This window comes from Pongo pygmaeus, chromosome 10 (assembly GCF_028885625.2).
Source record: "Pongo pygmaeus isolate AG05252 chromosome 10, NHGRI_mPonPyg2-v2.0_pri, whole genome shotgun sequence".
NCBI classification, from domain to species: Eukaryota; Metazoa; Chordata; class Mammalia; order Primates; family Hominidae; genus Pongo; species Pongo pygmaeus.
The window spans coordinates 18,843,050-18,869,340 of NC_072383.2; the positions used below are offsets into that span (position 1 = coordinate 18,843,050).

At 39.2% G+C, this 26,291-nt stretch overlaps 1 protein-coding gene across 1 annotated transcript in view; it reads left to right on the forward strand.

Moving 5' to 3' along the window:
• PIK3C2G (phosphatidylinositol-4-phosphate 3-kinase catalytic subunit type 2 gamma) overlaps positions 1-26,291 on the forward strand; it is a 379,881-nt gene that overhangs the window by 74,203 nt on the left and 279,387 nt on the right. The window contains exons 11-12 of the mRNA XM_054443284.2: positions 12,099-12,221; positions 19,893-20,024. Coding sequence (XP_054299259.1) covers positions 12,099-12,221; positions 19,893-20,024 — 255 coding nt within the window. The remainder of the gene's footprint in view (positions 1-12,098; positions 12,222-19,892; positions 20,025-26,291) is intronic.

Below are 26,291 nucleotides of genomic sequence, written 5' to 3' on the forward strand. Positions count from 1 at the left end.
CTGATGCATATACCAACCAAATATTGGCATAAAGACCAACATAATAGACTCTGAATCAAGAGCATCATTAAATATAAAGTCCTGACATGGTATTGAAATATTCAATTCACCAGAAAGATGTAACAAAGTAATAACATTGACAGAAATCCAAAGAGTTTGATGGGGCCAATATGATAGTGGGGCATACCAATATTCCTCTCTCAGGAATTAATACATTAATGAGAAATTAGGAAGAATATAGGAGTGAGCATATATAAGCTTGATCCAATAAATATATATTGTACTTACAGAAGATAATTTGGAAATACAAATTCTTCTCAAGCACATATAGAATATTTATTTTAAGTGACCAAATATTAAATAGTAGGCAAATTTCCAATAACCTATATAATAAAGATCTCATCCACTTTCTGAGATGCAATTTAGAAAACAGTAACAAAAAATAAATATATTCATAAATTTAAGTATGTACTTTTAATTTTATTAATCAAGGAGTTAGAAAACATTATAACTTAAAGGTAATAAAAATATATAATAAAACATATGGAATATGGTCAAAGCTATTCTTAAAGTGAAAAATATAGCCTCACATTATAAATTAGAACTAAAAGACTAAAAATTAATGTAGCAATCATGTCACCATTTCCTCTATGCCATTTTGCTTTGTTTTGTCCAGCTTATAAAAATCAAGGATAATAAAGCGGAAGAAAAATCTTCTACCAGCATTCTGGTAGAAGAACAACAAACAAGTCCTATATCCTCTGATTTATCCTCATCATAGTACTTACTATTAACTAAGCACATTCTATGAGTTTTGCTGATTTATCCTCATCATAGTACTTACTATTAACTGAGCACATTCTATGAGTTTTGCACTGGGAAAAATACTTTACCTGCGTTACAGTTGTCCCTTGTTATCTGCAAGGGACGGGTGCCAGGACCCCTGGAGATAACAAATGTCACAGATGCTGAAGCTCCTTACATAAAATGGCATAGTATTTGTACATAGCATATGCACATCATCCTGTATACTGTAAATCTTTTATAGATTACTAATAATATTTAGTGCAATGTAAACTATGTAAATACACTCATGCATAGCTTATGACTTGGGGAATTATGTTCTAAGAAATGTGTTGTGAGGCAATATTGACAACCACCTACAGTCTTCAGGACAGTAACATACTGTACGGGTTTGTAGCCTTTGAGCAATAGGCTACCCCATATACCCTAGATGTGCAGTGGGCTTTGCCATCTAGGTTTGTGTAAGTACACTCTGGGATGTTCGCACAACAATAAAATCACCTAATGATGCATTTCTCACAATATATCCCTTTGTTTTATTTTTATTGTCATTTCAAAAATATTTCTGATCTGTGGTTGGTTGAATCTGTGGATGCATAACCTAGGGATACAGAAGACCAACTCTGTTTTATTTAATCCTCACACCAGTGACACAAGAGCACTATCATACCTATTTTGCAGATGAAGAAATTACAGTTCTAGAACTAATCTATGACAACTCCAGATGTCTTTCTACTCTAAAGTTCCTTCTGTTTACCACAGCAGAAGTGAGTATACTTCAGTATACTTCATCCTTAACTGGTTACTAGAGTTGATTCTGAAACAGGACAGTTCCCATGACCCTTCTGCAGGATTCATGAAGGGGTTGGCTTGTTTAGTCAGCCTACAGCTCTCAACCCCTCATGGGAGGGGAGGACATGCAGATGAGTGGGTGCAGGCGCCAGGACAAGTGCTTCTGGGTGCCGGCAGGAGTAGAACTCTGTGTAGCCCCATGGCAGTGTCTAGGAGGGGTACTCAAAATCCCTGGATCCCCAGAAGGCATCTGTTACAGTGCTCTCTTTGCCATCCGCAGATGACTTAAGTGTTTAACAGCTCAGTGTGACAGCCCTCTGCATCCCGAGCTCTTGTTCGGCATCCAGGAAGAATCAGGTCACATGAACAAATTGAAGATGGTAAATGCAGGAGATTTTACTGCTGATGAAAGCTGCTCTCAGCAGGATGGAGAGCTAGAAAGGGGATGGAGTCGGGAGGTGGTCTACTTCCGGAGTTCAGCCATTCCTGGTCAAACTCTTCTCTGAGATCCCGCCGTCAAGCCACCCCTCTGAAGTCAAGCTGCATCTTGCCGATGTCAAACTGCTGCTTCTCTTCTTTCCTTCTCTGCCACTCTGCTGCTCTGCCACTCTGCCACTCCACCACTCAGCTGCTCTGCCAGTGGACCCTGGGGTTTTTATGGGTATAGGATGGTGGGTGGGACAGGCTAAAAAGCAACATTCAAGTAGGAAGACAGGAATGCATGTTCTCACTTTGGGCCGTGGGTCCAAGCTTGAGGGTGAGGCTTCACCAGGGACCCTACCCTTTTCAGCCTGGTATTTTCCTGCCTCCTGTCCATATCACTTCCCCACTCTGAAGAGGCACATCTTAGTGCCATTAAAATACGGAAGATGACCAATCTTAGCTACTTCCTGCTGACAGGGGGCATTGTTTTGGGGAAAACGGCAGTCAAATTCCTCCCTAAAGTCTACCTAAGGGTCCCTAGCAAAAGGGAGCCATTGTCCAAGGCTCCAGTTGCCTGACTGTTCAGAGTTTGATGGCCTCTAGGCATATGAGGAAAAAAAAACACCAAGTTTTACAAGGTTAAGTATGCATGGGCCAAATATATGTATTATACAAGGAAAGAATCTAGTGCCAAAGATTACAGAAATAAGAAATGAAATATGCTAACAACATTGTACCCCAAGCTGTTTCACTTTGGTGAAAGAAATTAAACCTTGTATGGGAGCAGTTAAACTTTATAAGACAGATAACTATTCTTGCCACATCTGTAGCAGTCAACAGGTGCACCTTGAGGATTCTGGGATTTGTAGGCTTGCATGGTGGCCATTAAAGCTTCTGCCTCTTTCTTGTGTCCCCCCATCTCTATTGTAAAAACCAAGTTGGCCACTTTCAGGAGGTCCTCTAAAGTAGTATCTGTTCCCAGGGCCTGTTTCTGCAGCTTCCTCCTTATATCAGGGGCTGCCTGAGTAATAAATTTATCCTTTATGTTTAGTTATCCCTCACCAGAATCAGAAGATAGAGATGTGTGCTTTACCAAGGCCTCTCAGTCTTTCCGGAAAGGCAGTGGGATTCTCATCAAATCCCTGGTCTTTCATGAATAGCTCAGTATAGTTGAGAGGCTTTGTCCAAGTCCTACATAAATCCTCCATTATGCACACCTGTAAGTGTCTCTTCTTCTATTCTCCCATCTCATCATTGAGATCCATTCCAGGGTCATCCATTGATACTGCATCTCTTTCATTTGGATAAAGTTCGGCACCTTCCCTGATGCTATATGTGATACAAAGCTCATAACCAAATCACTCTGTCACTTGCAGAGCAGTCTGCTTCTCAGTGTTAGTCAGGGTTTGCTTTAAAAGTAACATAACGTCTTTCTAGGAGAGTTCAAATACTTGGGTTAACTTCTGGAAAGCCTCTCTATATCTGTCAGGGTCATCTGAAAACTTGCCAAGATCTCCCTTAATTTGCCTTAAGTCCTGTAGGTAGAAGGGGGCCTGGACCTTACTGGGGCCAAATTCAACAGGCATCTGTTGGAGGGGCAAGAGTGATACTGGGGTTTATCTAGGGTATTTCTAGGAGGGGGCAAGCTGGAGATAGGATGGGGAGAATCCGGAGGAGCAGGGCTGAAGGGAGCTGGCTCCCCTGTGGGAGGTGCCTCTGGGGTTTGTTTCTTTAATTCCCTGAGACTGCCCCTTGCAGCCTCTCCTGAGATGGCCAATAGGAGGGATGGATCAATTCTACACTGTTGGCAAAGGTCTGGATTGCCCTGCAAGGTAAAGAAAGCCTGCACATATGGGGTCTCAGACAATTTGCCCTTGCATTTACAGGAAAGTTCCAACTGCCAGATGATATCAAAATGAATGGTTCCTTCCTGAGACCAAGCTAGTCCTCATAATTTGGCCAAACCTTTGTGCAAAGGGCTAATAGGCATTTTTTCCTCCAGATTTTGAGGGTCAAAGCAGTCGCAGTCATTCAGGATGCACTCCAGAAGAGTATAAACTGGTGATGGTGGAGACAGTTGGTTGCCCATTCTGAAAGACAAGGAAATAGGCATCCCTCATTTCCCTTCCTTCTTTCAGCAAAAACTCGGATGCGAGGGAGGGGAAGCAGGCATCGCCCCTTTCTCTTCTGTCTTCTTATTCTCAAGTCCTGGTGACCTTAGACAGACACCACCCACAGGTGCCATTGCAGCCTGCACCCACGAAGCAGGGAGGTCTCAGAAAATAGGAATTATCCACATTCACTTATGCCATGCCTCCATTCCCCCTACTATCAGCAACCTTTGGGTTTCCCGGGCCTTATCTGTGCCATGGAGCATGGCCTCCTTCCATGACGTGGAGGCTTAATTAGGAGGAATTGGTCCTGCCCATTTACATTGTGCCTGTTTCCTTGCTTGGATCCCTCAGATCTGGTTTTCCTTCCTAAGGTCTCAACCTGAAGCTTGGAATCAAGTTGGGAACAAATGTATTTCAGGGTCCTTTTAGATTAAATCCCAAATGGGCCCTGCCAAATTTGCAGTTATCAGCCAGCAGGGCTCACTCTTTTGTTGCCTCCCTATCATAAGCAGAGTGCTGAGGTAGGAAAAGAAACCTCTCACTTAGAAAAGAAAAAAGAACAAAAACAATTTAAAGAGCAAATGGGGATGGTCCAGGGAAAGACCCTCTTGCTCTCTACAAATAGGTTACTTTAATCATTGTATCTCTCCCCCAGTTCCAACCAGGCTGAACTCCCTGCCAGACGAGGAAAGAGTCTATGGGCTTGTGGCAGGAGGGGACGGCATGCAGAAAGCACTGGCCAGCCGGCTGCATAGGGTCCCTGGCCCCAAAGACTACCCTGGGGCCTGGACAGCATGCACCGCTAACTCCCACCACCCCACTTGGCTGTTGGGCACAGCACATGCATGCCATGGACATGCCCAGGCACCCAAGCCTGGAGGGGAGGGGATGAGAAGGGAACCGCCATTCACCTGCCCATCCCATTCACACACCTGTGGCCACTGGGGTTTGGGGTCACACCTCTAAGAACATATGGAAATTGTATTGTTCTGAGTTGCATATCTGATGGCTGGACCAAACATACATTCTGCCTAGTATCATTGCTGCAGTTTGTAGTAGAACCTTTAACATTATAAAAGAAGAGCCAGGAGCCATTTCAAACCACAAAAGAAGGAAGGAAAGATATCAAAGGAAAAGTTTGGTGGTCTTGGCTGACACCTTGATAGACACTTGGGGAACAGGTCCAGTCTTGTGGACTTCTGGCAATACTGAGGAATGGCCTTGGCAAGAGGCCTTCAGTTTCCCCAGGACTTTATTCCAGTCCCACATGACAACTAGACCTCCATGAAGAGAAACACAGCCAACCTTCCTTTTACCCAAAAGAAGGAGAGAGATGGAAGGTTGCATCCTATCCCCTGCAAATGGCATAGCTCAGAGGAAAGTCTGAGGACAAGGAGAGACAAATCCAAATTTTGCTTACCCTTCTGAAGTATCCTGGGCAAGCCCCCAGATGAAATGGGATAGTTTCCTTGACCCCTTCACAGGATTCATGAAGGGGTTGGCTCATTTACTCAATCCATAGCACTCAACCCCTCGCAGGAGGGGGAGCACGCCAGTGATTGGGTGTATGGGCCAGGACAAGTGCTTCTGGGTGCTGATAGGAGTAGAACTCCATGTGGCCCCGTGGCAGCATCTGGGGGGTACCTGCAATCCCTGGCACCCCAGAGGACATGTGTTACAGTACACTTTTAGCTTTGCCATCTGCAAACAGCTTAAGTGTCTAACAGCTCAGTGTGACAGCCCTCTGTATCCTGAGCTCTTGTTTGATGTCCAGGAAGAATTAGGTCACATGAACAAATTGAAGAAGGTAAACGTGGGGGATTTCACTGCCAGTGAAAGTGGCTCTCAGTGGGATGGAGAGCTGGAAAGGAGATGGAGTGGGAAGGTGGTCTTTCCCTGGAGTTTGGCCGTCCCTGGCCGAAATCTTCTGAAAGGTCCCGCTGTCAAGCCGCCCCTCTGAAGTCAAGCTGCTTCTTGCTGACCTCAAGCTGCTTTTTCTCTTCTTTCTTTCTCTGCTGCCCATCTGTCATTGGAGCCTGGGGTTTTTATGGTTATAGGATTTGGGGTGGGGTGGGCCAAAAAGTAACATTCAAGCGGGAAAACAGGAAGACATGTCCTCACTTTGGGCTTCAGGTCCAGGCTTGAGGGTGAGGCTTTGCCAGGTATCCCACCCTTTTCTGTCTAGTATTTCCCTGCCTCCTGTCTGTATCAATACCAAACTCTTTCATTCTAATTATCACATTAAATTGTTAGGCAACAGTACATATAAAAGATCAAGAGATGACAGCTATAAAAACTAAAAAAAGATATCTCAAAATGTTAAGAACATTTTATTTTAAAAAACCTGTTTGCTGTTTAGATATGTGGGAAAATTTGCTACTTGCAGAGAATTTCTATTATATACATATATAATAGTTTAAATTAATACTGTTTTTACTTATTAAGATTTTTTACAAGATTTTATAGTTTTGTCAGGAGGTGTGTGTGTGTGTGTGTGTGCGTGTGTTTAATGTTGGAAAGCTCATCAGATATTGTATACAAACATGTTTTACATTTAAGTTAAAAATATTCAAACACAGTATGTACTTTCCAGAACTGCCGTGAAATATTAGCACTATTGTTAGTTATCCTATGAGTTCATTAAATGTTTAAAAATCTAATGCACACAAATTCTCATTCAATTTAAAATTGCAAAGTGAATAAGCATTGTTAGAAACTTTGGCTCCAATGCTGAATTTCATATTAGAGGTTTATACAAAAATCTAGTGCTAAATAATTTATGTTTACCAGAACAATAGCATATTGTTTCTTCTTTTTCAATGTTTTAAAAATTGTGGTAAAAATACAGAAAATGAAATCTACCCTACTAAAAAAGTTTAATTGTAAAGTACAGTAATGTTAACTACATGTGCATTGTTGTATGGGAGATCTGTAGACCTTTTTCATCTGGCATGGCTAAAATTCTTCCTCTTCCTTTTCTATCTCCAAGTCCCTGGTAACCAACATTCTACTTTTTGCTTTCATGAAGTGGTATATTTAGTATTTGTGTTTCTGTGATTGGCTTATTTCATTTAGCATAATGTCCTTAATATTTATCCATGTTGTAGTATGACAGGATTTTCTTCCTTGTCAAGGTTGAATAATATATCATTGTATGTATATACCATGTTTTCTTCATCTGTTCACCCACTGGTGGACATTTAGATTCTTCCTACATCATGGCTACTGTGAACAATGTTGAAATGAACATGGGGGTTCAGATAGCTCTTCAAGATCTTAATTCAGTTCTTTTGGATAAATACCCAGAAGTAGGATTGCTGGATTATATGGTAGTTCTATTTTTAATATTCCGTATTCCATTTTTTTCTGCTCTCATATTTATTATTTCTTTTCTTCTGCCAACTTTAGGCTGAGTTTATTTACCAAACTAACATTTGCCAGTTCTGCTTACTGGAAGTGGTCCACTAGGCACTTGCATCCCACACTTGGCTTTATGCCAGCAAGCTGGATTCTTAGCCATTTAAAATGTAAGGATAGTCTGAGATCATTTCAACCCCAAGATGTCTAATAATTTGTGATCATCACACTGGATCGGGCACCTTAACTCAGCATTTGGTTCATCTCACAGCAGCAGTGCTGACCATCAAAGTATCAAGGAAAACAGGTTAGAAATCTGACTCTCAGGACCCACTTAATTAGAAAGAGACCAAATTCTGAAATGGTGTCATACCTTTCTGCCACTGAAGCAGTGAGGCAAAAAGACAGGAAAAAAACTTAGCCCAGTTAAGAAGAATGCCAGGACAAAAGTTAACCAAAAAAAATTCCTATCCTCAACTGGTCAGCATCATCAAAATCATCCTGTCCCACAAAATCCTCATCTCTTCCAGGAACCAAAGAAAGAGCTTCAGCCTTGATTCTCATGACTTTATTATAAATTGGTAATGTTTGCAACCACATTGTAAAATGGGGGCTTTGGAAAATTAGACTCATCTGTGTAGTCAAATATACCATACTCTCTGCAGAGTTGACGCCATAAGGTGGAGGAACCTCACCTGAAGACTTCTCAGGTTCCTCAGGCTCTTCCTCATTCTATAAATGTTGGTACTTGCTGCTGCAGACCAGCTCAACTGCCACTGGTGCCACTAATGCCAACTCCACGGTGCAGCAGGCTACAGGGAAGGTAGGGCGAGTGAGCAAGCTGAACAGGTGCAGGAGCTGCAGCCTGGGAGTGCTGAAAGGCTGAAGGCAAAAGGCTGAAGGCAAAAGGTCTCAGGTGGATCTCAATGGCAGCCACTGCACCTGGGCAGGATGCTCTCCTCAAGCTGTAAGCACTGCCAGTTCTGAGATGTTTTGTAGCTGCCCTTTTGATATCTTCTTTGAACTGTTGGTCTTGCAGGAGTGTGTTGTTCAATTTCCACCTATTTGTGGATTTTCCAGATTTCTTTCTGCTGTTGATTTTGAATTTCATTCTCCTGTGGTCAGAAAAGCTACTTGATATTATTTGAGTTTTCTTAAATTTGTTGAGATTTGTTTTGTGACCTAACATGTCATCTAGCCTGGAGGGTGTTTCCTGTTTGCTTCAGAAGAATATGTATTCTGCTCCTGCTGAGTGGAATGTTCTGTATATATCTGTTAGGTCCATTTGGTCTATAGTGTTGTTCTAATCCTCTGTTTACTTACTTTCTGTCTGGTTGTTATGCTTATTAAAAGTGGGTTATTGATGTCTAGTATTATTGTATTGCTGTCTATTTATTCCTTCAGCTCTGTCAATGTTTGCATTATATGTTGGGTGTTCTGATATTGCTTTATATATTGGGTGTTCTGATGTTGGGTACGGATATATTTAAAATTCTTATATCTTCCTGATCAATTTATCTTTTTGTCATTATATAATCTCCTTCTCTTTTTCTTGTTATAGTTTTTAACTTAAACTTGACTTTCATGGTGTAAGAATGGCCACCCCTATTCCCCTTGGTTACTATTTGCATAGAATAGCTATTTTATCCTTTCACTTTTGGCCTATTTGTGTCCTTAAATCTGAATTGAGTCTTTTGTAAGTAGCATCTAGTTGGATCTTATATACTTTTTGTCCATTTAGCCATGCTGTTGGTTAAATGGATAATGTCTTTTGATTGGGGAATTTAATCTGTTTACTTTTAAAGTAATTGATAGTAAAGGACTTACTATTGCCATTTTGTCCATTGTTTTCTGTCTTGTAGCTTCTTTGCCTTTTCCTCTCTGGCTGTGTATTTTTAGTGTTCGTTGTTTTTTTGTGGGGGAGGTAGTGACTTGCTTTGATTTTTTTGGTAATGATATGTTTTGATTTTTTTCTTGTTTTTTTTTCGTGTATCTTCCATAAGTTTCATTTTGTGTTTACCATGAGTCTTATACAAAATATCTTATATTCATAACAACCTTCTTTAAGCTGTCAACTTAAATTCAATCGCATACGAAAACTCTGTACTTCTTTTTCTCCTCCCACCACACTTTATGTTATTGATGTTACAAATTACATCTTTTTATATTACATATCCATTAATATATTGTTGTAGCTATTTTTGTACTTTTATCATTTAAATGCTATACCAGAGTTAAAAGTAATTTATTTAGCACCATTACGGTATTCTGTATTTGTCTATATATTTACCTTTACCAGTGAGTTTTATAGTTTTATATGCTTTAGCGTTTCTCTATAGCATTGTTTCATTTCAATTTGAAGGATAGTATTTAGCATTTCTTACAAAGCAGGTCTTGTAGTGAGGAACTCCCTCAGTTTTTATTCACCTCATAAAGTATTTCTCTTTCATCATTTTCGAAGGATGATTTTATCAAATATGGTATTCTTTAGTGACAGTTTTGTTTTTCTTTCAGCATATTGAATATATTATTTCTCTCCCTTCTGGCTTACAAAGTTTCTGCTGAAAAATACACTAATAATCTTATGAATGTTCTCTTGTACATGATTAGTCACTTTCTCTAGCTGCTTGTGAAATGGTCTTTTTCATCTTTGACTTTTTATGATTTGATTCTAATATGTCCCTGTGGGGTCTTCTTGGGGTTCTTCATAGTTGGCATCCAGTGGGCTTCCTGAATCTGGATGTTCATTTTCTTCCCCAAATTTAGGAAGTTTTTCACCATTACTTTTTCAAATGAGCTTTCCTCCCTCTTTTTTTCTTTTTCTTTTTTCTCCTTCTGAAAATCCTATAATGATACATTGACATATTGGCCTGCTTGATGGTGCCCATTATTCTCTTTGGCTTTCTTCAGTTCCTTGTGGGGTTTTTGTTGTTGTTGTTGTTTTCATTTTTGGCTTCTCTGGCTGGATAATTTCAAATAACCTGTCTTCAAGTTCACTGATTATCTCCTCTGCTTTATCAATTCTGCTTCAGAATCTCTGTAGTAAATTTCTCAACTCAGTTATTGTATCTTTTAGCTCCAAAATTTCTGTTTGTTTATTTGTATAATATTTTCTATATCTTGGTTGATATTCTCATTTTATTCATCCATAATTTTTCATTGAGTATCTTTATGATGGATATTTTGAATTACTTGTCATGTAATTTATATATCTTTATTTTCTTAGAATTGATTTGCTCTGTTCCTTTGTTTCTTTGGCTAGGTCATGATCCCCTCTTTCTTTGTGTGCCTTATTACCTTGTGTTGAGATATGTGCATTTGCAAAAACAGCTAACTCTGTCAGTCTTTGTGGTCTGTCTGGCTTCCCACTGAAAAAAAAAAAAGCTTCAAAAATAAGCCTGGCTAGAGATTCTGGGTGCCTTCCAAACCTTTCATATGAGCACATCTTCACTCTGCTTGTACTTGTAAATTCCCAGTTAGAGGGATTTTGCTGGTTTCTGTCTTGTGGAGCTCATGTTTTCTTGCTTTTTCTGGTGTCTGTCTGTGGTACTGCAGGTTCTCTGGAATTTCTGTGAGGTGATCAGATCTTTTTGTTTTCAGTAGTGTGGATCTAAAGTATGCTGCCTCCCATCAGTGCTTCTAGTTGGATAAGACAGAAACCAGTCCCTCAGGCAATCTCTTTAAAACCTGAAGTGTTGGACATATGCTCCTTTCTTCCCCATCACTTTCCCTGACCAAGGAGTGGCTGACAAGGTATATAGGCTTTGTCCACTGTACCATAAGACCTCTGGAACAATAAGAAGCCACCCAACTTTTTTTTTGTTCTCAACAGTCTCCAGGCACCTAGGGTATGCAGGGTCCTGTCAGTGCTCCAAGACAGACAAGACAGAAACTAGTCCTTCTGATAGTAGCCTCAAAACTGGAATGTTGGACACATGAATCCACTCTTTTCCTACCCAAGGAGAAGCCATAAATTGGGTTTTTTTTAAAAAATCATTCTATGCTGAGTTGTGGAGAGAAGCAACAGCAAGTATGTGCTAGCAAAAACCATCATCTTTGTTTTCAGTGGCCCCTAAACTGGTGACATTTCCTGTCAGCATTTATATCCAGGAAAGACAAAAGCTAGTTCCTTGGGTAGTCTCAGTGGTGCTAAGTCTAAGTGTTAGATGTATGTCCCCGTGTTCTCTTTCCCTTCTTGTTGGGAAGCCAGAAGTTGAGAGTTTCTTTCTGATCATGCCACCCTGTGCCAGGGAAGAGGCTCTGGTAACTGAGTGCCACAAGTTTTTCTACCAACTTTGACGTGGCTGGTTTTGAATTCACCTGGGATACAGGAGCCTCTTAACTGGTTTCTGGTTTTCTTACAAAAGGAAATAGTCAGCATATTGTTGAATTTTTCTCTACATGAATAAAGGAAGGTCTTAGGGCCTCCTATTCCACAGTCTTTTTGACATACTCAGCCTAAATTCTTAAAGCAATTTTTAAAGCATGCTTTATGCAAGCAGTCATCACTTCATCATTTGACTTTTGACTACAAAAATAATTGACCCATATAGAAAGCTAGTTTCTTTAAAGTGCTAAGCATATTGAATTGATGTTGTTTCATTTTAGCTACAAAGCGTTTTCTTTTACCTGTTGGCTTACATATGCTGGAAAGAAGCTGTGCCAAGTGAGAAACTACAGAAATATTTCAGTCAAGAAATTATTTTTTTTCTTGGTCAATTGGAACGAAACGTAAGTTTAATCTTTACTCTATCTGGATCATTTATCTAATAAATGTCAGCTTTTTCCCCCTTTTTTTAAAAAGCAAAGGATGTAATTTAAAAAAATATGCTGCCAGTTGATTTGATTCAGTGGTATGATAAATATGCTAGGGCTAATAGATAACTGACTGTTCAATTCAATAGATTAAAAGCCCATTTAGAAACCTAGACAAATGTCCAATTCACATTATTGAACTGAGAAAAAAGGGAAATTAAAAAAAGAAGAAGACTTATTAATCATTCACACACTGTGCATATCAGGAATATGCTCTCTTTGAGGGAGGAGTGGAGGGAGTCCAGGTATAACAAAGAAAAGATAACCCTTCTGATAATGTGGGTAATCTCCATTTTCTCAATTTTCTCACATAAGCTGAAGTACAAATTTATTTAAACAATCAAGTTTTTTGACAATAAACATCTATAGATGTGTAAGCTTAATTTGGGGTGACTGGCTCCCACTTCCTTCTTCTGTAAAAATTTGTTAAATCAAGAAGATAAAGTACCTTCCTAACATTATCACTGTCTTTCTCCACTTTTTTGCTCCCCGCACCCAACTGAAGCCCTCTCCTTACTCAGAACCCCAGGGGGCTCATCAGCCTCATTCACAGCTTTTCCATGGTTACTGCTGCATTTCCTCACTGCTCTGCCAGCTTGCTCTCAGTCATTTCCCTGCAGTCTCTATTGCTTCACTCAGATCAGTATTCTTCCCACCTCAAGCAGAAGAAAATTCCCCAGCCTACTTCCCCTCAGCTCTTTCAGATGATCTGGCTTTCTTAGAAGACAATTTGACTCCCGGTATGATGCTTTTCCATTAATACATACGTGTCAGAATTTGTAGAAGAGGATGATGTTAGATAGCACCATCTATTCTACTCTTACCACAATAATGGAGACTGTGTCCTGAAACATGGCATGTGACCTTCAATTCTTGCATACCTCATGGCCCCTCCCATTCCAAACTAAATCTGCCATCTTATAGGAAGGACCATGACAATCTCTGTCTCCCCTTCTTTGGGTAAGGTTCTTTATTCCTTTGACCAAAGACCTGACATTCAATAATAATATCCCTTTTTCTTTCATATAATCAACTCTGCTTGTAAAATTTTTCAATAGCTCTCCAATTCTTATAAGGCAAAGCACAAATCATTTAGCAAAGCATACAAGGCCTTTTGTGGTGTGGCCCCTACCTATCTCTGCATCTTTACCTCTAGAATTAACCCCATTCCCCGTTCTTGCTATCCATCAGTCATTCACATCTTATCTACTTACCCTAACTATTCCTTGACTGTCCACCAGTCATTCTTTGCATCTGATCTATTTACCCTAACTATGAACTGAGAAGGCAGGCCTCTGCCAGGGATCCTCCATGTGTCAGGAACACAGTATTCCACTCGCCCATCTGGGAAACACATAATTATCTTTTGGGATGCATCTTTTACTTCCTGTATAAACCCTTCCTGTATCATTGGGCAAAATTGTCCATCTTTTCTTCCCTTGCTTGGTCTAACCTGTAAATTTCTCTTATAGTACCTACTGTTTGTTTAGATTTCTGTATACTCCTACCGAATAATACAAAGATTTTTTTTAAAAAAATTTTATTTAGTCACCAGCAGCTAAAGCAGCACCAGACAAAGAGTCCAGTAAGTGTTATTGGGCAAATTAATAAATTTGGTATAACAAGTGACTCCTTTAAAAAATTAACCAAGCCAGGTGCGGTGGCTCACACCTATAATCCCAACACTTCGGGAGGCTGAGGCAGATGGATCACTTGAGGTCAGAAGTTTGAGACCAGCCTGGCCAACATGGTGAAACTTTGTCTCTACTAAAAATAGAAAAATTAGCTGGGCATGGTGGCTCACACTTCTAATCCCAGCCACACGGGAGGCTAAGGTAGGAGACTTGCTCGAACCCAAAAGCCGGCAGAGGTTTCAGTGAGCCGAGATCACTCCACCTTGGGCTACAGAGCAAGTCTAAAAAAAAAAAAAAAAAACATTAATCAGTTCAATCTCTAAAATTTTTCTTCTGATTTAATTAAAAGTAATTTCTGGTTGTTTTAAAACATCAGATTTATTTTCAACTCACACACTTATGCCATCATATAGATAATTCAAGATAAAAATCTAATTCTAAACTCAATTTCAAAGAAAAAATTCTGAATGCTAGTTCTGATACTTACTGATTAACTTGGCCCAGTTCCCACAACCACAAAGCGTCAAAGCTAGCATTTAGACCCACTGTTACTCCTAAGCTGATGGTTTTACTGTGACTTACATACTTTTCCTTATAACATATAAAATATTGACAAGAATATTTACATCCCATAAATAGTATTCAGGTTTTAAGTTAAGAAATAAAATAATAACAACCTCTATTCTACTCCATCCTCCTGCCAGCAGCTACCCCATTTCTTTTCTCTGCTTTGTAGTGAAACCTTCCAAATAACTATCTATATTCACTGTATTCAGTTTTTTTTCTCTGCTCTATAACATACTCCAATCAGGCTTTCATCACCTCTGCTGCACTGAAATTGTCACCAGTAACCTTCACGGCTGAATCCAATGTTTGTTTCTCAATCCTCATCTTACACGAACTATCAGAAGCTTTTGGCACTGCTGATCTCACCCTCCATCTTGAAATTTGCTTTCCACATGGCTGACTCTTACCTCACTGGCCATTTGTTCTCCATGTCCTTTTCTTCTCCCAGACTGATTATGATCTTAGTCCTTAACTCTCTTCTCTGTTGTATATGTCATTATTCCCTCACTTTTCTCTTATAGTTGTATACCTTTAAATACAATTTAAATGCCAACAGCTCCCAAATTTATATCACTAACCCAGGCATCAGTCACAAACTCCACACGTAGAGAATCAATATATCCTAAACTAAATTTCTGATCTTACATTTCAAACCACTCCACCTATGGATGGCCACTCTGGATAATCAATTCTAATTCTGGTTGTTTAGATCAAAATCCTTAGCCTGAATCTCGTTTCAGACCCTATGTTCAGAAAATCTTAATGGCTCTCTTCTCAAAACATATCCAGAATATGTTCTCATCACCTTCAATGGTCTAAACAAACATCATCTCTCCTCTCTGTACCACAATAGCTTTATAATGGTCTCCCTACTTCTCTTACACCTTTATAGTTCTTCTTGCAAAACAGCTAAAGTCATCTCTTTAAAATATCAGTCAAGGCATGTCATTCTTCTGTCTAAAAACCCTGAACTAGCTCCCCATTTCACTCAGTGAAAAGATAAAGTACTTGCAATGGTCTGTTGTTTAGTGTCTTCATTTTGTTTCAGTATTAATAGAAGAGTTCTAAACAACGTACTTTCAGCCAGGTGCAGTGGCTCACTCCTGTGATCCCAGCACTTTGGGAGGTGGATCATTTGAGGTTAGGAGCTCAAGACCAGCCTGGCCAACATGGCGAAACCCCATCTCTACTAAAAATACAAAAATTAGCCAGGCATGGTGGCCTGTACCTGTAATCCCAGCTACTTGGGAGGTCAGGGCAGGAGAATTGCTTGAACACCAGAGGAGGTTGCAATGAGCCGAGATCGCACCACTGCACTCCAGCCTGGGCAACAGAGTGAGATTCTGTCTCAAAAAAAATAAATAAATAAAAAATTAAAAGTGTAGCTTTCAAAATCTCTCCTTTTTCACTCTCAGAAGCTTACTCTGGTTTTAACAAAACTATTTCATATACAATAAAACAATTTTAAGAAAAATTGTAGTGATTATTCATTCTTAAATAGTATAGTGAGGCAAACATGTGGTTAAAACTTGAGATCTATACGATACCTGTTCCTTGGTTTAAAAAAAAAAAAGCAATCTGTTTCCGCTTACTGATGTGTCTGTTATTTTTTTTTCCTTTTTTGTCTGAAAGTTAATTCCTTTGATTTTTAAGTAGCCATACAAAAGTTAAAAAATTTTTCAGTGAAGGTGAGATTATTCTGGCTTTAAAAATTCATAGGTATTAAAGAATGGATAAATAACTACTTGGGAAGCACTTATTCTTATCCTAAAGGAATTTAATTTTCTTAATAAAAATGACAGAATGGAGATTGGCAGTAACTATCCACTGTAACTTATATAATTTCTTTAATTCTTGTTATTAAAAAAAAACCTCACTAACGAGTGAAGTTATACATGAAGAAGCCAGACTTAATGGGAAAAAAGGAACATTCTAGATCATGTGAGAAATAAAGTGAAATTACAGTTTTCATCGTAGCACAGAAATATGAAAGCTGAATAGAAAGTCAATTATAAGTAAAAGAAAGAACATTAAAGAAATTGCTGTGCATTCCACAGGATCATCAGCATTTTATGTCAAGTTTCAGAGCTTCTTTTAAGCTGAGAAATATGTCCATACTACCTTAAATGAATATGACAAGTGTGAAAGAATTTGAAAGAAAACAAAGAGAGGACTTTTAGTTTTGGATACCAAAACATGTTGGTATCCAATTTAATATTTTAATCTAAAATTTGACAGTCTTTAACAATAGAAGATTCTTCTCACTCTAGTCTTTTCTTTATTTTTCTCCATTAAGTCTAGCTAGACTTCTGTATTTGTCAGTTCTCACAGTGTCATAAAGATACTACAAGAGACTGGGTAATTATTTATTTATTATTTATTTATTTTATTTTATTATTATTTTTTTTTGAGATGGAGTTTCATTCTTGTCGCCCAGGCTAGAGTGCAATGGCGTGATCTCACCTCACTGCAACCTCCGCCTCCCAGGTTCAAGCAGTTCTCCTGCCTCAGCCTCCCAAGTAGCTGGTATTACAGGCATGCATGCACCACCACGCCTGGCTAATTTTGTATTTTTAGTAGAGACAGGGTTTCTCCATGTTGGTCAGGCTGGTCTCGAACTCCTGACCTCAGGTGATCTGCCCATCTTGGTGGGAGTGCTAGGATTACAGGCATGAGCCACCACCCCTGGCTGAGACTGGATAATTTATAAAGGAAAGATGTTTACTTGACTCACAGTTACGCATGGCTGGGGAGGCCTCAGGAAACTTAAAATCATAGCAGAAGGGATAGAAGAAGCAAGTACCTTCTTCACCAGGTGGCAGGAAAAGAGAGAGAGCAGGAGAAGCTGCCACTTAGAAAACCATCAGATCTCTAAGAACTCACTCACTATCATGAAAACAACATGGGGGAAACTGCTCCTGTGATTCAATCACCTCCTCCCAGGTGCCTCTCTCAACACCTGGGGATTACAATTCGAGATGAGATTTGGGTGGGGACACAAAGCCAAATCATATCAACTTACATTTCATCTGTCTACAAGGAATGTGTTTTTTACAAACCTGTGTATTAAATGCACAATGGCTGATATAAATTATTATAATACTGATTGAATAAATGAATATAATGCTGGTATACCACCTACAATTTGCCATATATTGTGTTATATAATAGCAGTTCCATTTTGTGAAAAAGGAAAAGTAAGACTTAGAAAGGTTAAATGCATTACTTAGAAAGGTTAAATGCATCTTAGTCAATAAGGTCATTTTTTGAGCATAAATATGTCTAAATCCAAACTTGGACCCATCCTCTCCACAGACAGTTTATGTATTGGCATCTCACAATTATCATTAACTCAATAACATCATACCCTAAACTATACTAACTATTCCCATCCCAATTTCCTCTTTCTTCTTTATTCCCTATCAGTTAAAAATATCTGTTGTAATCTAGAAACTAGAATTCGTCTTTAATTCTCTATTGTCTTATTCCACTGGTATGCCATCAGTCAGGTATTAGTTATGCCTTTTACTTCTAAAATAGCTCTTCTATCTTTCATCCTGTTAGCTGCTCTATAACCACACTGGATCTGGATTTGATTATCTCAATGGACACCATGAGTAGGAGAGAGAGATGTACTTCCTCAAATTCAATTATGGTCATTGAATTAAATTAACTTCTCCTTATCCCCAAGGCTGGATGCTGTACAGGCACTGAAAAAAAGGAGTCACCATGTTTGATTTGAAACCCTGTGTAAAAACTGCTCCCTAGTCTCCAGATTAGAAAGCCAACTCCTAGTGTGAGAAGATGCTTAATATTACCTGAGGCCTCAGCTGGGTGAACCTCAGTCCACACCTTTCAGTTGGACAACAGGCTTTTGTCATCTTCCGTACTCTAATAATCACCTACTGCTCAAACAATTTAACATCAAAGTTCAACTGGGAATGACAAGGTCAGTAGAGTCTGTGTATTTCCCTCACATCTCATGGCCATCAGGTATCATCCCATAAAGATGCTCAGTCACTCTTCAAGTCTCTTTGCTCTTTATCCTTCACATTCATCTGTGATTTATCTCCCACGACTCTGGCCCTGTCTGCCAAACTTTGTTCCAATTTTCTCATTCCTCTTTAGCATTCTCACCTACTAGTAAACATATCTCCCCATCTCGGCTCCTAGAAAAAAAATTTCTTTCATCTCCTTGTCTCAAAATAGTTCTTTCCTAAACGCCAGGCTTCTCTGAGGCATTATCATATAATGATCATATAATTGACATATGATCATATAATGATCATATATGAGAACCTGATCATATAATTCTATACAATTGAGATGACTCCAGAAAAGAATGAAAGGTACATGTCTCCCTGCCCCTATTAGGGATGTCAGATCACAATCTCAACTTTCTGTCAAAAGCCCCTTCTCAAACAATCATGCCACCTACGTATACCCCATCCAGTCTCATAGTAGTATTTATGACCTTCTGGACACTTCCTTATATATATTGATGATTTCAACCCAAACTCGAGTTTTTCTCACCATTAAAAATCCTGTGTCTATCCTTAGCCAATTTTATTTGCTAGTATCTATAATCCATCCAGGATCTGAGCTCGGAGAGTCTTGACCTTATCATATCCAGAGATTGTATATGTGTTACATTTCAGTGACCATCCTCCAAATTCCTAGGACCTCATCATGATCCAGAATGGTCCACATTTAAAATGGCAAAAAAATCTCTACACTTTGGCTGTATCTTTCAAATATTTCTTTTTGACTTTAGGGAAAAGTTCAAATTCTTTTGCCGGGCATGTAGAGCTCTTAAGCATTCTGGCAACCACCTATCTTTCTAGTTACATCCTCCACAATTTCCCCTAACAACTTGACTTCATCTTTTGTTCTAGCCACAATGAACCGTTCACCATTTATCAGACATACCTAATCGTTCATCCATATATGCCCTTGTCTGTGCTTTTTCCTCTTTCTGGAATATTCTTTTCCAAATCTCCATCTCATTATAGCTAATTTAATCTTTCAGAATCATTTTGAGTTATTTCCTGCCTCCTCCAACTCCCTAACACAGCGTCTTTCTAAGTCCGTTTTTCATCTGTGCTTGCAACAGCTTAAGAATAAATGCTCAAGTTATTGTAACTTTTAAAAATATACCTACATGTCAACATTATCAGGAATAATTTTCCTCAATTAACAAAATCTCACTATTCTACATATTTCTGTTAAATTTTCATTTTTACAAGATTAAACAAAAAATTTCAAGAGGCAGCCTCAATTCAAATAGTTAAATATCTTTGTCCCAGACCAGTACATTATAAGAACATTTTCATTAAAATATCAGTACAATTGGGTAGGTAATGCTACTTCTTTCTTTTATTCTTAGGATCAATTTTCCCCTTGAAATAAAGTCACTTCCAAGGGAATCCATGCTCACTGTAAAACTGTTTGGGATTGCCTGTGCAACCAACAATGCAAATTTACTGGCGTGGACTTGTCTTCCACTGTTTCCAAAAGAGTAAGTATATCAATTGTGAGTAATAAGCCTATCATTTCACTAAAACATTCTTAGAAGTAAATATTTTGGCGTATATGGCATAATGAGGAAATCAAGACATTTTATTCTAAAATTGACATAGTTCAATATAAGTCGTGACTGCTGAAAGCAGAACTGAAAAGTGAAATTGTAGAAATGGCTTTCAAAACAGGACTCATGCTGAACTTGTCAGCTGGGTCATTTATAATGAAAAGGTATCGGCATGACCAATCTCAATTACTTTTTCTTTTCTGACCAACTGATTTCTTTGGAATTAGTAATTCAAAATGATTTGGATTAATACTGTCATTTAGAAAGAATGTAAGTCATGGAATTCTGGCTAAAGTAAAATTATACAAGGTAACTGGCTTACTGACCTTTTCTTGTGAAGAAGAAATATTTAGTAACTTTAAGGTGATATTTTTCAGAAAACTAGGTCAATTATAAGTTCAGATATTCTCTCAGAACTAATGACCGTTGCAAAATGAAGTGTTGATTTAACCATAAATCTTGGAAAATATTAATATTCAGAATACTTGATAAAATCAATTACATGATGTTCTATGGTATTAAGGAAAAAATATTTTTTAAAAATCAACCATTTTTCACATGACTAGTCTTGCTTCAGAATCAAATGATAAAATTCAGGACTTTCAAAAAATCAGAACATATATTGTAATGTTAATATTTTTATCAAGCATATTTTCCCCTCTGCTGTTTTAGAAAGATATGGTGATACAAAAATATATTTTTTAATTTATTAATTTTTATTTCCCAGACCTAATCAATATAAAAAATTATTATCAGCAACCATAATAGATGTTTCAAATCTTCTTTGTTGGATTAATTCTGATGTAAGCTCTGTGTGTGTGTGTGTGTGCGCGCACGTGTGTGTGTGTTGTTCTGTTATTTGTTTTCATGCTTTAGCCCATTTCTATACCATTGTTCCTTGAGGACAGGGAATGTATTTATCTTTGTCATATCTATCATCTAATGTAGCACCTCATATAAATAGGCAATCAATACAAGTTTGTTTACTAAATCGAATTGAGGAAAAAACAGTCCCTATATAGGAGATAAAGAATGAAATAGGATTTCAAGGTCTATAAGAAACAGTTTATCCCTAAAAGCAATACCTACTGCTGTTAGCAGACATTTCAAAGATATGATTTGTATGCTAAGAACTTTATTTTCTTTCTCACTAGGAGCAGCTATACAAGTGTCCTTCCTTCTCATGAGTGAGTTTCCTTAAAGTTTTACCTGCAGTATTTGTAATATCTACCATTTTTTGTAGAATATTGCTAGCTAGTCATTCAAAATAAAAAAAGGTTAAGTCCATTTTACTCTCCCATCATGTAACACACTACTTGCACATAACAATCAATAAACACTAAACATGTAAGAATTTAGGAATATTTTTGTCTTTAAAACTAATCTTCAAGGCATTTTTCCAGATGGTTATGACAGTAAAAATACCACCTCCATGTTGTATTGTCATATGTCACTTACCACTGGTAAGCATGTTACACACGAGTGGTCACAGAGGATGAGCATTTGTGAGAGATGGCATCTGGGACTGATCCTAGGTGGTATTTTTTAAGGGAATGCGTCAAAATTGTAGACAATGAGACATCAAAAAACAACTCACTTCAACAATTACTCAATAAGGATTTCTAAATATTTTTCCAAAAAAACCTGTTTCTCCTGAAAATCAGAAAATCTGCCTTTCTCCTGTGCTAGACAATTTAAGGAAATAAAGATATTTTTAAGAAACCAGAAATACGTCACATGGGGCAATTGGGAGGCTGCAAAGACTCCAGTTTGTTCATTGCTTCAAGTTACAAAGATTCTAAGCCAATTTATTTGATGCAGATATTTCCAGATCACAGCAAATTGGTGACTGAATTTCATTTCCTTTCATGGCGTAATCCCTGCTCATAAACATTTGGTATTGAATCTGTCTTTTATTACAGTTCAAATTGCCCATAGCTAGCCACGTGGAACTATAATGAGCGCTTATGTCATTATTTTTTCCAACACATATATCAACTGAAAATATGCAGAATTAAAGGTTTCTTATCGCTTTGTGGTTTCCAGAAGTGGATTTCAGAAGAACCAATGGTGATTAAACTCAGATAAATCAGTTAGGGCTGCATCAACAAAGTCTGAAAATAAAAATAAACTTCTACATTTTCAAGCATGCAAACTTGTCTTCAATTCTATTTTTAATAGTCTTGGCCAGGTGCGGTGGCTCACGCCTGTAATCCCAGCACTTTGGGAGGCCGAGGCGGGTGGATCATGAGGTCAGGAGATCGAGACCATCCTGGCTAACATGGTGAAACCCCGTCTCTACGAAAAAAATACAAAAAAATTAGCCAGGCATGGTGGCGGGTGCCTGTAGTCCCAGCTACTTGGGAGGCTGAGGCAGGAGAATGGTGTGAACCTGGGAGGCGGAGCTTGCAGTGAGCCGAAATGGTGCCACTGCACTCCAGCCTGGGCGACAAAGCAAGCCTCTGTCCAAAAAAAAAAAAAAAAAAAGGCTCAAGTCCAAAGGTAAATTTGGCCCACAGAAGTTTTATAATCCTGTCTTTTGCAGGCAAGGCTTCCACTGCATCTGCATTTGTAATGTCGCCACAATGTATCGAGAAACTGTTATCCTCACCTCAGCAATTTCCATGCGCTTCCTCCCCTATTCAAGTTCAAAATTAATAGTATGGTAGTTAGTTAGCATTTCTAAATTGTGGTAAGCTACTTCAGCACAGAGATTCTCAACCCTGATTAAATAATAGAATTTTCTGAGGAGATTGAAAAATAAACCCAAAGCCCAAGCATGCCCAAAGATTCTAATTTAATTGGTCTGTGACCTGGCCTGAGCACCAGTATTTTCAAAGCTCCCAAGGTGAGTTTAAAACCTTGAAAAATCAGAATGTTTTTCATAATTCAAAAAAGGCCTAAAATAAACCTTAATCTCAAAACAATTAGATTCCTTAGACAATTGCCTCAGTAGCCAACTCCCACTGTGTCAAGTCATTTCAGATATATCTTCAAAATCATAACCAAAAAAAAACTGTGGATGAGAATTTCTTGTTGTTTTTCTCTGCTATCCAAGAGACCCTCAGTTAGTCCATATATGTCATTTACAGATGAAGAACTCTATGATGAAGGAAGATTGAAAAGCTGGCAGTTGGTTACCAGACTACTTAGAATAGAACAAGAACTAGAATGCAGGTCTGAGCTTTAACTACCTTAAGCCACCTCCCTTCCTGCTCTTAGGTGCCATGCCTTACTCCATGCACACTCTGTGAACACTTCACTACCCTACAAGAGGGATATAATTTAGATATTGTCCGCTCTAAATCTCATATTGAATTATGGTCCTCAGTATTGGAGGTGGGTCCTGGTGGCAGGTGTTTGGGTCATGGGAGCAGATCTCATGACTTGGTCCTGTCCTCGAGATAGTGACTAGGTAATCACAAGGTCTGCTTGTTTGGAAGTGTGCAGCACCTCCTCCCACCTGTTATCACCATGTGAGACACCTGCTCCTCCTTTGCCTTCTGCCATGATTGTAAGCTTCTTGAGGCCTCCCCAGAAGCCCAGCAGATGCCAGCACCATGCTTCCTGTAAAGCCTGGAAAACTGTGAGGCAATTAAACTCTTTTCTTTTAAATTGCCCAGTCTCAGGTATTTCCTTACAGCAATGCAAGAATGGCCTAACCCAGAAAATCGGTACCAGGAGTAGGGTATTGCTATGAAGATATCTGGGGGCATTAGAACTGGGTAACAGGCAGAGGTTGAAAGAGTTTGGAGCACTCAGAAGAAGACATGAAGATGAAAGAAAGTTTGGGATTTCTGAGAGACTAGTTAAATAGTTGTGGCCAAAATGCTGATAGTGATATAGACTCTGTAAAGGCTGACAAAGTCTCAGTTGGCAATAAGGAACTTATTGGGAGCTGAAGCAAAGGTCACTCTTTTTATGCCTTAGCAAAGAATTTGGTTGCATTGTGTCCACGCCTTAAGAATCTGTGGAAGTTTGAACTTAAGAATGATGACTTAGGGTATCTGACAAGAGAAATTTCTAAGCAGCAAAGCATCCAAGAGGTGGCCTGGCTGCTTCCAACAGCCTCATCTCAGATTCAGGAGTGAAGAAATGACTTAAAATTGGAATTTGTACTTAAAAGGGAAGCAGAGTATAAAAGTTTGGAAAATTTGCTGCCTGGCCATGTGGCAGAGAAAGAAAAAGCATTATCAGGAGAGAAGTTGAAATGGACTTGGAGCAACCACTTCTTAGACATATCTGCATGACTGAAAAAAAGCCAGGTGCTAATAGCCAAGAAAATGTGAAAAAGGTCTCAAAGGCATTTCAGAGATATTCCAGGCAGCACCTCCCATCACAGGACCTGAGGCCTAGGAGGAAAGAATGGTTTCTGGGGCCAGGCCCAGGGACTTGCTGCCCTGTGCAGCATCAGGACACTGCTCCCCACATCCAGGTTGCTCTGGCTACAGCCTCAGACCAAAGGGGCCCAGGTACCGCTTGGGCCACCACTTTGTAAGGTGCAAGCTACAATCCTTGGCCGCTTCCACACAAGGTGTTAAGCCTTCAAGCACACAGAGTGCAAGAGTGAAGGAAGCTTGGCAACCTCCACCTAGATTTCAGAGAATATTTTGGAAAGCCCGGGTGCCCAGGCACAAGCCTGCTACAGGGGCAGATCCCTCACAGAGAACCTCTAATAGAAAAGTGCGGAGGATAAATATGGGGTTGGATTCCTCACAGAGTCCTTACTGGGGCACTGCAGAGTGGAGATATGGGAAGTGGGCCACCACTCTCCAGATTCTGGAATGGTAGAGCCACCAGCAGCTTACAATCTCAGCATAGAAAAGCCACAGGGGCAGAGCTGAGCAAGGTCTTGGGAGCCCACCATTGTATCAGTGTGCTTGGAATGTGGGATATGGAGTCAAGGGTTATTTTGGAGCATTAAGATTTAATGACTGCCCTGCTGGGTTTCAGACTTCCGTGGGACCTGTAACTCCTTTCTTTTGGCCAAATTCTCCCTTTTGGAATGAGAATGTTTACCCAATTTCTGTACCCCCATTTTATCTTGGAAGTAAGTAACTCGTTTTGATTTTATGGGCTCATAGGTGGAAATAACTGATCTCCAGATGAGACTTTGGACTTGGACTTTAGACATTTTAGTTAATGCTGAAATGAGTTACGACTTTGGGTGACTATTGAGAAGGCATGATTGTATTTTGCAGTTTGAGAAGGACATGAGATTTGAGGAGCCAGGGGCAGAATAATATAGTTTGGATGTTGTTTCCTCCAAATCTTGTGCTGAATTGTAGTTTCCAGTGTTGGAAGTAGGACACGGTGGGAGATGTTTGGATCATGGAGATGGGTCTTTCATGGCTTGTGGCTGTCCTTGAGATAGTGAGTGGGTACTTGCAAGATCTGGTTGGTTGGCAGTGTGTGGCACATCTTCAAAGCTTGCTCCTGCTCTCACCATGTGAGACACCTGCTCACCCTTTGCCTTCCACCATGATTGGAAGCTTCCTAAGGCCTCCCAAAAAGCTGTGCAGATGCCAGCATCATGCTTTCTGTAAAGCCTGCGGAATCATGAGCCAAGTAAACTTCTTTTCTTAATAAATTATTCAATCTCAGGAATTTCTTTTTAGTGACACAAGAATAGCTTAACACAACAGGGTTCCAGCACAGCCTTGCCTGGGCTCTACTCTTGCACATGAAACCTATTAGACATAATAAAGTCAGCAGCCCAAAGAATTTTATAACATCAGATCCTTTGGTCCTGCCAGCTACAGATTCTTTGGCTCCAGGATGCCAGCAATGGGCACATAGAATATTATGGCTAAAATTGATAATTGTTTTATTTAAACACCTTATCTTGTTGTTTGAGGAAATGGGGCCCAAAGAGGGTAAACCAGCCCATCTGTTCTCCTGGTGTCACAAATTTTGTGTTGGCTTTTCTGGTCAATGAATTTATACAACACATTCAAATTGAAAATATTCTTAAGGATACTCCAGAACAAATATTTTGAAATACTACGTTTAGCAGTGTAGTCGTTCTTCTAATGGCATCATATTAAAAAGTCTCAAAGTATAGAGTGATTCCATGGATGTGTTGTGTTACGAGAATTTACAAACCCATAGCCCAGCCTAACTGACATCTTCCCATCTTTCTGAAGTTCACCCTTAACTACTAGCAGAGCCTCAAAGCTATACGTAAACTCTGAAGAC